The sequence below is a fragment of the Zosterops lateralis genome, assembly GCF_965231275.1.
Source record: "Zosterops lateralis genome assembly, chromosome: 3".
Lineage (NCBI taxonomy): Eukaryota > Metazoa > Chordata > Aves > Passeriformes > Zosteropidae > Zosterops > Zosterops lateralis.
Genome location: NC_139764.1, coordinates 113,208,779 through 113,221,571, shown reverse-complemented (window position 1 = coordinate 113,221,571; position 12,793 = coordinate 113,208,779). Strand labels below are relative to the sequence as shown.

The following is a 12,793-nucleotide window of genomic DNA, read 5'->3' as shown; positions in this document are numbered from 1 at the left end:
ATATCCCATATCCATTTCTCCCCCTATCCCATATTCCTTTATCCATTTATCCCTCCATCCCTGTATCTCTCTATCCCATGTCCCATATCCATTTGTCCCTCTATCCCACTATCCCCATCCCTAAATCTGATATCCCATATCCATTTATCCCACTGTCCTCGTTCCTCTATCCCCTATCCCACATTCATTTCTCCCTCTATCCCACATCCATTTATCCCACTATCCTCCATTCATAAATTTGATATTCCATTTCTCACTCTATCCCTCTATCCCAATATCCATTTATCCCCAATCCCAATCCCTCTATCCCCTATCCATTTATCCCACTATCTCCTGCCCCTAAATCTCTCTATCCCACATCCATTTCTCCCTCTCTCCCCTATCCCAATTTCTCTATCCCATATCCATTTATCCCCCTATCCCCATCCCTAAATCCCTCTATCCCATAACCCATATCCATTTATCCCTGTATCTCCTATCCCATGTCCTCCTATCCCTCTATTCCCCACCCCTATATCCCTCTATCCCATATCCATTTACCCCACTATCCCCCACCCCTAAATCTGATATCCCATATCCATTTCTCGCTCTATCCCTCTATCCCAATATCCATTTATCCCTCGATCCCAATTTCTCTATCCCATATCCATTTATCCCACTATCCCTCCATCCCATATCCCATATCCCACATCCATTTCTCCCTTTATCCCACCATCCCATCCCTGTATCCCATTTTCCCCTCTCGTGCCCAGAAATCCCAGGAAAATCTCCTCTCGTGCCGACAAATCCCAGGAAAATTCCCTCTCATGCCCAGAAATCCCAGGAAAATCTCCTCTCGTGCCGACAAATCCCAGGAAAATTCCCTCTCGTGCCCAGAAATCCCAGGAAAATCTCCTCTCGTGCCGACAAATCCCAGGAAAATTCCCTCTCGTGCCCAGAAATCCCAGGAAAATTCCCTCTCGTGCCGACAAATCCCAGGAAAATTCCCTCTCATGCCCAGAAATCCCAGGAAAATTCCCTCTCGTGCCGACAAATCCCAGGAAAATTCCCTCTCATGCCCAGAAATCCCAGGAAAATTCCCCTTTGTGCCCAGAAATCCCAGGAAAAAAACCTCATTCCCCCAGATCCGATCCCGGAATTTCAGGACGATCCTTCAGGATCTCCCGGCTCATCCCATTTTATTTTTTCCCCCCAATTTTTTAGGATGAGAAGAACCAGATGATGACCACCAACGTGTGGCTGAAGCAGGTAGGAGCCGTTCCCGATGGCGGGGATCGGGATTTGGGAATGTTGTTTCCATGGATTTGTCCCGGCAGGAATGGAGCGACTACAAACTGCGCTGGGACCCGGCCGAGTACGACAACGTCACCTCCATCCGCGTCCCCTCCGAGATGATCTGGATCCCGGATCTGGTGCTCTACAACAAGTGAGGGATTCCCAAAATCCCTTCCCTGATTCCCAATATCCCGTCCCAATGTCTCATCCCTTTGTCCCATCCCAATGTCTCATCCCAATGTCTCATCCCAATATCCCGTCCCAATGTCTCATCCCTTTGTCCCATCCGAGTCCCAACCGCAACGCAATCCCATCCCGCCCCAATCCTGTGTTCCCATCCCATCCCGTGTTCATCTGATCACACCCTATCCAATCCCAATCCCAATCCCAATCTCAATCCCCAATCCCGTCCCACTGATCCCATCCCATCCCATTATCCCATTCCAATCCCAATCCCAATCCCATCTCATCCCACTGATCCCATCCCAATCCGACCCCGATCCCAATGCCATCCTATGCCATCCCATCCCAATCCTGCTCCATCCCATCCCAATCTCAACCCAAATCCCATCCCAATCCCAATCCCAATCCTGCATTCCCATCCCAATATCCCATCCCATCCCTATCCAATCCCTATCCCATCCCATTATCCCACTCCAATCCCAGTCCCAGCTCATCCCACTGATCCCATCCCAATCCGACCCCAACCCCAATGCCATTCTGTCCCATCCCATCCCAATCCTGCTCCATCCCATCCCAACCCAAATCCCATCCCAATCCCAATCCTGCATTCCCATCCCATCCCATTATCCCATCCCATCCAATCCCAACCCCAATCCCATCCCATCCCAATCCTGCATTCCCATCCCAGTCCCGACCCCAATTCCATCCCACCCCAATCGTGCATTCCCAACTGCAATCCCAATCCCATCCCAGCTTCATCCGATCCCATCCCATCCAATCCCAATCCCAATCTCATCCCATCCCAATCCTGCTCCATCCCAGTCCCATCTCCAACCCAAATCCCATCAAGTCTCAATATCCCATCCCAATATCCCAATATCCCAATCCATCTCCTTCCCCATTTTCCCATCCCCACCATTCCCTGTTTTTCCGCCCCAGCACCGATGGGGATTTGTGGTGACGCACATGACCAAGGCACGGCTGTGCTCCCATGGCATCTCTATCCCATCCCAATATCCCATCCCACCCCATCCAATCCCAATTTCAATCCCAATCCCGATTTCAATTTCAATCCCAATCCCATCCCGTCCCAATGCGATTCCATCCAGTCCAAATCCCATCTCATCCCACTGATCCCATCCCAGTCCCAGCCCCATCTCCAGTCCCAACGTCAACTCCAATCCCAATCTCATCCCGCCCCAATCCTGCTCCATCCCATCCCAACCCCAACCCCAATCCCATCCCACCCCAATCCTGCATTCCCACCCCATCCAATCCCATCCCATTATCCCAATCCCATCCCAATATCCCATCCCAATCTCAATATCCCATCCCAATATTAATATCCCTTCCCAATATCCTATCCCAATATCAATATCCCATCCCAACATCTCATCCCATCATCCCATCCCAATATCATTATCCCATCCCAATATCAATATCCCATCCCAATATCCCATCCCATCCCAATATCCCATGCCAATTATCCCATCCCACCCCCCAACCCCAACCCCATTCCTGGGGGATGAACCCTTCCCCATTTTCCCCCTGTCCAGTGCCGATGGCGAGTTCGCGGTGACGCACATGACGAAGGCGCGTCTCTCGTGGGACGGCATCTTCATCCCATCCCATCCCAATATCCCATCCCAATATCAATATCCCATCCCAATCCCAACCCATCCAATCCCAATCGCCATTTCAATCCCATCCCATCTTCATCCTATCCCAATTCCAATCCCAAACTCCAATTTCAATCCCAACTCCAATCTCAATCTCAACTCCAATCCCAACCCCAACCCCAGTCCCGTCCCACCCTAATCCTGTGTTCCCATCCAATCCCATCCCATTCCAATCTCCCATCTCATCCCAATATCCCATCCCATCCCAACATGCCATCCCATCCCATCATCCCATCCCAATTATCCCATCCCACCCCCCAACCCCAACCCCATTCCCGGGGGATAAACCCTTCCCCATTTTCCCGCAGCGCCGACGGTGAGTTCGCGGTGACGCACATGACGAAGGCGCGTCTCTCGTGGGACGGCATCTCCATCCCAATATCCCATCCCAATATCCCATTCCAATATCCCATCCCATGCTGATATCCCATCCCAATATCCCATCCCAATATCCCATCCCAATATCCCATCCCAATCCTATCCAATCTCAATCCCATCCCAATGCGATTCCATCCAATCCCATCTCATCCCACTGATCCCATCCCAGTCCCAACCCCAATCCTATCCCACCCTAATCCTATATTCACATCCCAATATCAACATCCAATCCCAATATCAATATCCCATCCCAATATCCCATCCCATGCCGATATCCCATCCCAATATCAATATCCCAACATCAATATTCGATCCCAATATCCCATCCCAATATCAATATCCCATCTCCATCCCAATATCCCATCCCAATATCCCATCCCACCCCCCAACCCCATTCCTGGGGGATAAATCCTCACCATTCCCTGTTTACCCATCCCCACCCTTCCCCATTTTCCCCCCTCCAGTGCCGACGGGGAGTTCGCGGTGACGCACATGACGAAGGCGCGGCTCTTGTGGGACGGCATCTCCATCCCATCCCATCCCAATATCCCATCCCAATATCCCATCCCAATATCCCATCCCAATATCTCATCCCAATTATCCCATTCCACCCCCAACCCCAACCCCATTCCCGGGGGATAAATCCTTCCCCATTTTCCCCCTGTCCAGTGCCGACGGCGAGTTCACAGTGACGCACATGACAAAGGCGCGTCTCTCGTGGGACGGCATCTCCATCCCATCCCAATATCCCATCCCAATATCCCATCCCAATATCCCATCCAATCCTATCCAATCTCAATCCCATCCCAATGCGATTCCATCCAATCCCATCTCATCCCACTGATCCCATCCCAGTCCCAACCCCAATCCTATCCCACCCTAATCCTGTATTCCATCCCAATATCAAAATCCAATCCCAATATCAATATCCCATCCCAATATCCCATCCATGCCGATATCCCATCCCAATATCAATATCCCAACATCAATATTCGATCCCAATATCCCATCCCAATATCAATATCCCATCTCCATCCCAATATCCCATCCCAATACTCCCACCCCCCCAACCCCATTCCTGGGGGATAAATCCTCACCATTCCCTGTTTACCCATCCCCACCCTTCCCCATTTTCCCCCCTCCAGTGCCGACGGGGAGTTCGCGGTGACGCACATGACGAAGGCGCGGCTCTCGTGGGACGGCACGGTGACCTGGTGCCGCCGGCCATCTACAAGAGCTCCTGCAGCATCGACGTCACCTTCTTCCCTTCGACCAGCAGAGCTGCAAGATGAAATTCGGCTCCTGGAGCTACGACAAGGCCAAGATCGACCTGGAGAACATGGAGCACCACGTGGACCTCAAGACTACTGGGAGAGCGGCGAGTGGGCCATCGTCGACGCCGCCGGCACCTACAACTCCAAGAAGTACGACTGCTGCACCGAGATCTACCCCGACATCACCTTCTACTTCGTCATCCGCCGCCTGCCGCTCTTCTACACCATCAACCTCATCATCCCCTGCCTGCTCATCTCCTGCCTCACCGTCCTGGTCTTCTACCTGCCCTCGGGCTGCGGCGAGAAGATCACGCTCTGCATCTCCGTGCTGCTCTCGCTGACCGTCTTCCTGCTGCTCATCACCGAGATCATCCCCTCCACCTCGCTGGTCATCCCGCTGATCGGCGAGTACCTGCTCTTCACCATCATCTTCGTCACGCTCTCCATCGTCATCACCGTCTTCGTGCTCAACGTGCACCACCGCTCGCCCGGCACGCACGCCATGCCCGGCTGGGTGCGGAGCCTGTTTTTGGATTTCCTGCCGCCGAGGTTGTTCATGAGGAGGCCGTTGGCGTCGCCGCCGTGCCGGGAGGAGGAGCCGGGGACGCGGTGCCGGCCGGTCGGGGAGAGGCTGAGCGCGTCGCGGTGTTGGCTGGAGACCGACGTGGATGACAAGTGGGAAGAGGAGCAGCAAAGGAGGAGAGAGGAGGAAGAGGAGGAAGAAGAGGAAGAGGAGAAGAGGTTTTCCGGAAATCCCGCGGAATCCCGGGAAAGGCGGTTCCGTTACGGGGGGTCGGCACCGTGTGGATCGTCCAAGGAGGATGAGGAGGATGAGGAGGATGAGGAAGGGTCGGGGCGGGGTTTGGGGTTGTCCCCCAGGATCCTGAAGGCCCTGGAAGGGGTGCAGTACATCGCCGACCACCTGCGCGCCGAGGACGCCGACTCCTCCGTGAGTGCCGGGAGAGCCCAAAATCGGGAATGGGAAGTGCTGGGATCTGTGGGTGGGTCTGGAGATCCCAAAGTTGGGAATGGGAAGTTCTGGGATCTGTGGGTGGGTCTGGAGATCCCAAAAATGGGAATGGGAAGTTCTGGGATCTGTGGGTGGGTCTGGAGATCCCAAAATTGGGAATGGGAAGTTCTGGGATCCATGGGTGGGTCTGGAGATCCCAAAATGGGAATGGGAAGTTCTGGGATCTGTGGGTGGGTCTGGAGATCCCAAAGTTGGGAATGGGAAGTTCTGGGATCCGTGGGTGGGTCTGGAGATCCCAAAATCGGGAATGGGAAGTTCTGGGATCTGTGGGTGGGTCTGGAGATCCCAAAATTGGGAATGGGAAGTTCCGGGATCCGTGGGTGGGTCTGGAGATCCCAAAATTGGGAATGGGAAGTTCCGGGATCCGTGGGTGGGTCTGGAGATCCCTAAAATGGGAATGGTCAGTTCTGGGATCCGTGGGTGGGTCTGGAGATCCCAAAAATGGGAATGGTCAGTTCTGGGATCTGTGGGTGGGTCTGGAGATCCCAAAAATGGGAATGGTCAGTTCTGGGATCTGTGGGTGGGTCTGGAGATCCCAAAATTGGGAATGGGAAGTTCTGGGATCTGTGGGTGGGTCTGGAGATCCCAAAATGGGAATGGGAAGTTCTGGGATCTGTGGGTGGGTCTGGAAAATCCAAAATTGGGAAGGGCAGTTTTAGGATCCAGGTTTGATTCCTGAGATCCCAAAATTGGGAAGTTTTGGGGTCTGTGGGTGGGTCTGGAAAATCCAAAATTGGGAAGGGCATTTCTGGGATCCAGGTTTGATTCCCAAGGATCCAAAATTGGGAATGGTCAGTTCTGGGACCCAGGTTTGATTCCCCAAACCCAGGCAGAAGATCCGGGATCCATCTCCCACCTCCAGGGCCATTCCCGGTCTGCGGGGTCAGCCCAGGCTCCCCTCAGCTCCCCTCGGCTTTGGGAATGTCCCAAATCCCTCAGGACCTGCTTTTCCCAAAAAAAATTTTGGAAAAAACCCTCGGGGTGGAATCAGCTCTGCCCTGGAGACCCCCACACCCGCACATTCCAGAAATTCCCAAAAAACCCCCCAGAATTAAAAAAAAAAAAAATCCCCAGAATTTCCCAAAAAAATCCCCAGAATTTCCCAAAAAAAAATTCCCAGAATTTCCAAAAAAAAATCCCCAGAAATTTCCCAAAAAACCCCAAAATTTCCCCAAACCCCTCACCCTGAGACCGCCCATCAGATTCCCAGGAACCTCCATGAGGAGATTCCCAGGAAAAGGGAAATTCCCGATGGATCCATCGCCCCTTTTCCCGCCCGGCAGGTGAAGGAGGACTGGAAATACGTGGCCATGGTGATCGACCGGATCTTCCTGTGGATCTTCATCATCGTTTGCCTGTTGGGCACCGCCGGGCTCTTCCTGCCCCCGTACCTGGCCGGGATGATTTAGGATCCGGCCAGGATCCAGCCGGGATCTGGTCGGGATCACGTCGGGAATGAGGCCGGAATTGGCGGTAACCCCATCCCAAAGGATCCCACAATCCCATGATCCCACAATTCCATGATCCCACAATCCCAACGGACCCCACGATCCCAAAAGACCCCACAATCCCAAAGGATCCCAAAGGACCCCACAATCCCATGATCCCACAGTCCCAAAAGACCCCACAGTCCCAAAGGACCCCACAATCCCAAAGGATCCCACAATCCTCCCACGATCCCACAATCCCAAAGGACTCCACAATCCCAAAGGACCCCACAATCCCATGATGCCACAATCCCAAAGGACCCCACAATCCCAAAGGACCCCACAATCCCATGATCCCACAATCCCAAAGGACCCCACAATCCCAAAGGATCCCACAGTCCCAAAGGATCCCACAATCCCATGATCCCACAATCCCAAAGGACCCCACAATCCCAAAGGATCCCACAATCCCATGATCCCACAATCCCAAAGGATCCCACAATCCCATGATCCCACAGTCCCAAAGGATCCCACAATCCAATGATCCCACAATCCCAAAGGATCCCACAATCCCAAAGGATCCCACAATCCCATGATCCCACAATCCCAAAGGACCCCACAATCCCATGATCCCACAGTCCCATGATCCCACAATCCCATGATCCCACAGTCCCAAAGGACCCCACAATCCCATGATCCCACAATCCCAAAGGACCCCACAATCCCAAAGGACCCCACAATCCCAAAGGACCCCACAATCCCATGATCCTACAGTCCCAGGAGGTGGTTCTCATAATCCCATGATCCCACCATCCCACAATCCCAGGAAATTGTGGGACAGGGATAACGCTGTGGATGGTCCGTGCAGAAGGGACATGGACGTGATCCTATAATCCCATAATCCCATAATCCCATGATCCCACGATCCCAGGAAATTGTGGGACAGGGGATAACCCTTGTGTTGAAAGGATATGGACATGATCCCATAATCCCATGATCCCATAATCCCACAATCCCAGGAAATTGTGGGGCAGGGATAACACTGTGGATGGTCCGTGCAGAAGGGAGACAGACATGATCCCATAATCCCATAATCCCATAATCCCATAGTCCCAGGAAACTGTGGGACAGGGATAACGCTTTGGACAGTCTGTGCAGAAGGAGGATGGACATGATCCCATGATCCCATAATCCCATAATCCCACAATCCCAGGAAATTGTGGGACAGGGATAACGCTGTGGATGGTCCGTGCAGAAGGGAGACAGACATGATCCCATAATCCCATGATCCCATAATCCCAGGAAATTGTGGGACAGGGATAATACTTCAGATGGTTGATGCAGAAGGGACATGGACATGATCCCATAATCCCACAATCCCAGGAAATTTTGGGACAGGGATAACGCTTTGGACGGTCTGTGCTGAAGGAGGATGGACATGATCCCATGATCCCATAATCCCAAAATCCTACAATCGCAGGAAATTGTGCGACAGGGATAACACTTCAGATGGTCCGTGCTGAAGGGACATGGACATGATCCCATAATCCCACAATCCCAGGAAATTGTGGGACAGGGATAACACTTCAGATGGTGCGTGCAGAAGGGACATGGACATGATCCCATAATCCCACAATCCCATAATCCCATGATCCCATAATCCCATGATCCCACCATCCCAGGAAGTTATGGGACAGTGCAGAAGGGACATGGACATGATCCCACAATCCCATGATCCCACAATCCCATAATCGGATCTGGGGTGGGAAATGGGAACATCCCACCTGGAAATGGGGAAAACCCTGCCCAGGGATCCCGGGATCTCCAGAATCATCGGGAATCTGCGCTCCTGGATCCATCCCAGATCCCAAATCTCCTGTCTCCAACACCTTTTCCAATCCAGATTTTTATTCCCAGCTTTCCCAAATCCTCCCTGGGAATCCCTGCTCCCTTTTCCCCAAACTCTGGGAATTTCTCAAACACCGGGAATTTTTTTCCCTGTTCTGTTTTTTTTTTTTTTCCTGGAAGATTTCGGGGAAGGTTTTTTTGTGCTTTCTGGAGTGGAATTAAAGGAATTAATGGAATTAAAAGAATTAACGGAATTAATGGAATTAAAAGAATTAACAGAATTAACGGAATTAATGGAATTAACAGGGCCAGGGGTTTGTATCCATCCAGGAATGGGGAAGTCCAGAGCTGGAAAACACTTTCCAGGCAGGAATTATTCCCAATATCCCATAAACTTCCTCCTCATTCCCTGGGAGCAGATCCCGATCCCACCCGGCTCCGCCCTCCTCCCAGGGAATTCCAGAGGGAAAAACTCCCTGATCCCAATTCCCAAAAAATTCCGGGACCATCCCTATTCCCAAGGGAATTCCAGGGGGACGGCGACAAGAACGACACTCCACGGGCAGGATTTGGCACAAGGTTTATCTGAGCCGGAAAAAAAAAATAAAATAAAAAACCCCAAAATCTGGGAAAAACTGCGGGAAAAATAAACGCTGGGGAAACCGGAATCGCGAACCCGACGGAGCCGCGGATTTCACACCAAAAATCGGGAATTACGCAGCTGGAAGAGGCGCCGTTCGCTCTCCAGGGTTGTGGGATCCTGGATCCCACCGAGGCCGTGATCCCTGGGGGAAAATCCATCCCTGGATCCTGCAGGTTCTGGGATTGGCCCCTGGATTGGCTCCGGGATTGGATCCCACAGAGTCCAGGAGCAACTCTGGGATTGGATCCTGCCGGCTCTGGGATCAGCTCTGGGATCAGATCCCTCAGGCTCTGGGATCAGCTCTGGGATTGGATCCCTCAGGCTCTGGGATCAGCTCTGGGATTGGCTCTAAGAGCCACTCCGAGATTGGATCCCACAGGGCTGTGGGATCAGCTCTGGGATCGAATCCCACAGGCTCCAGGATTGGCTCCGGGATCAGCTCCAGGAGCAGATCCCACAGGCTGCAGGAGGAGCTCCAGGACTGGCCCCGGGATCAGCTCTGGGATCAGATCCCGCAGGCTCCGGGAGTGACTCTGGGATTGGGTCCCGCAGGCTCCGGGATCAGTCCTGGGATGAGCTCTGGGATCAGATCCTGCAGGTTCTGGGATCAGCTCTGGGATCAGCCCTGGGAGTGGCCCTGGGATCAGGTCCAGGATCAGATCCCACAGGCTCTGGGATCGGCTCCAGGATCAGCTCTGGGATCAGCTCTGGGATCAGCTCTGGGATCAGCTCTGGGATCAGATCCCACAGGCTCTAGGATTGGCTCCGGGATCAGATCCCACAGGCTCTGGGATCGGCTCTGGGATCAGCTCCGGGATCAGATCCCACAGGCTGTGGGATCGGATCCTGCAGGCTCCGGGATCAGCTCTGGGATCAGCTCTGGGATCAGATCCTTCAGGCTCTGGAATCAACTCTGGGATCAGATCCTGCAGGTTCCGGGATTGGCTCTGGGATCAGCTCCGGGATCAGCTCCAGGAGCAGATCCCGCAGGCTCTGGGATCAGCTCTGGGATCAGCTCTGGGATCGGCTCCCGCAGGCTCCAGGATCAGCTCCACGATCAGTCCCGGGATCAGCTCCCGCTCCCCCACAAAAAAAATCCTTAAATAAATCTCTCCTATACAAAAAGTGCGAGGAAAACGCTTTTCCGGTGGGAATAATTCCATCTCTCCCGAAATCCACAAACCCTATTCCCGCCGTGCCGCCCGCGGATCCTCACGGGGGGCTGGATCTCCCCTCCCTCCTCCTCCTCCTCTCATCCAGGAAAATTAAAAAAACCTTCTCCCGTTTTCCGAAGAGCAACGAGACACTGAACAGAACAAAATGAGCGGGAAAAGAGACAGAAAGAAACAAAAAAAAGCGGGAAAAAAATCGGATCCGGGAATTTTTTCTCTTTTTTTTTCTTCCCCGTTATTCCGGGCATGGCTTGGCCAGGTTGGCCTGGAGCTTGGCCTGGTCCACGGCGTCCAGGAGGTTCTTGGCGTCCACGGCCAGGGCGTGGGAAGCCGTCAGCATCTGGCGCTGGAATTCCGAGCTCAGGGAGGTGCCGGAATTCTGCTGGGCCAGGCGCATCTTGCTGATGAGGTTGGCCAAGTCTTTGTTGAGCAGTTTCTCCGTCCCCTCGATCTGGGAGGGAGAAGAAGGGAATTTGGGGGTTTTTTGGGAATTTGGGGGGTTTTTTGGGAATTTTTTGGGGGTTTTTTGGGAATTTTTGGGGGTTTTTTGGGAATTTTGGGGTGGGATGTGACCTCCCAAATTCCAGGAGTTGCCGGTTTTTACCTCGGTGTGGGAGGAGGATGGGAGGCTGGGAAGGATCTCGTCGACGCTCCCGATGAGTTTCCGGAGGGAAAGACCGATGTTCTGAGGGGAGGGGAAAGGAAAAAGGGTTGGGATGGAGATCAGGGGTGGAGCCAGGGATGGATCCCAAGGGGTGGATTGAGGGATGGATCCCAGGGATGGAGCCAGGATTGATCCAGGGATGGATCGGGGGGTGGATTGAGGGATGAATTCCAGGGGTGGAGCCAGGGAATGGATCCCAAGGGCTGGTTCCAGGGGTGGATCCAAGGGATGGATCCGGGGATGGATTGAGGGATGGATCCCAGGGATGGAGCCAGGATGGATCCAGGGATGGATCGGGGGGTGGATTGAGGGATGGGTTCCAGGGGTGGATCCAAGGGATGGATCTGGGGATGGATTGAGGGATGGATCCCCAGGGGTGGAGCCAGGGAATGGATCCCAAGGGCTGGTTCTAGGGATGGATCCAGGGATGGATCCATGGGTGGATTGAGGGATGGATCCCAAGGGTGGAGCCAGAGATGGATCCCAGGGGTGGATTCAGGGATTGATACAGGAGTAGATCCAGGGATGGATCCAGGGATGGATTCCCAAGGGGTGGTTCTAGGGATGGATCCATGAGTGGATTGAGGGATGGATCCCCAGGGGTGGAGCCAGGGATGGATCCCAAGGGCTGGTTCTAGGGATGGATCCAAAGATGGATCCATGAGTGGATTGAGAAATGGATCCAGGGGTGGATTGAGGAATGGATCCAGGGGTGGAGCCAGAGATGGATTCCAAGGGGTGGATTGAGGGATTGATCCAGGGGTGGAGCCAGGGATAGAGCTAGAGATGGATCCAGAGATGGATCCCAGGGGTGGATTGAGGGAATGGATCCAAGGGTGGATCCCAAGGGGTGGATTGAGGGATAGATCCATGGATGGATCCCAGGGATGGATCCCAGGGATGGAGCCCAAGGGGTGGAGCCCAAGGGGTGGAGCCCAAGGGGTGGATCCATGGGTGGATTGAGGGATGGATCCCAAGGATGGATCCAGGATGGAGCTGGCGATGGATCCATGGGTGGATTGAGGGATGGATCCCGGGGTGGATCCAGGGTTGGATTGAGGGATGGATCCCAGGGGTGGATCCAAGGGATGGATTCAAGGGATGGATCTGGGGATGGATCCAGGGATGGATTCAAGGGATGGATCCCAGGGATGGATCCCAGGGGTGGAGCCAGAGATGGATCCGGGAACGGAACCGGGGATGGATCCAGGGATGGATTC

The 12,793-nt window shown here is 53.4% G+C and overlaps 2 protein-coding genes across 5 annotated transcripts in view; one reads left to right on the top strand and one right to left on the bottom strand.

The window, feature by feature from the left end:
* Positions 1–1,209: 1,209 nt before the first annotated feature.
* CHRNA2 (cholinergic receptor nicotinic alpha 2 subunit) lies at positions 1,210–7,228 on the top strand (the record flags this gene model as incomplete). The annotated part of the gene is given in 7 exon segments (XM_083856075.1): positions 1,210–1,248; positions 1,317–1,426; positions 4,661–4,728; positions 4,731–4,775; positions 4,778–4,873; positions 4,876–5,738; positions 7,103–7,228. Coding segments are annotated over 7 exon segments (1,338 nt in total). The 5' UTR covers positions 1,210–1,218.
* A 3,596-nt stretch (positions 7,229–10,824) lies between these two features.
* PTK2B (protein tyrosine kinase 2 beta) overlaps positions 10,825–12,793 on the bottom strand; it is a 68,606-nt gene continuing 66,637 nt past the window's right edge. For all 4 annotated transcript variants that reach the window (XM_083856812.1, XM_083856811.1, XM_083856813.1 and 1 more), the window contains exons 30-31: positions 11,514–11,594; positions 10,825–11,360 (exon numbers count right to left, since the gene is read on the bottom strand). In XM_083856812.1, coding sequence (XP_083712938.1) covers positions 11,145–11,360; positions 11,514–11,594 — 297 coding nt within the window. In that variant the 3' untranslated portion in view covers positions 10,825–11,144. The remainder of the gene's footprint in view (positions 11,361–11,513; positions 11,595–12,793) is intronic.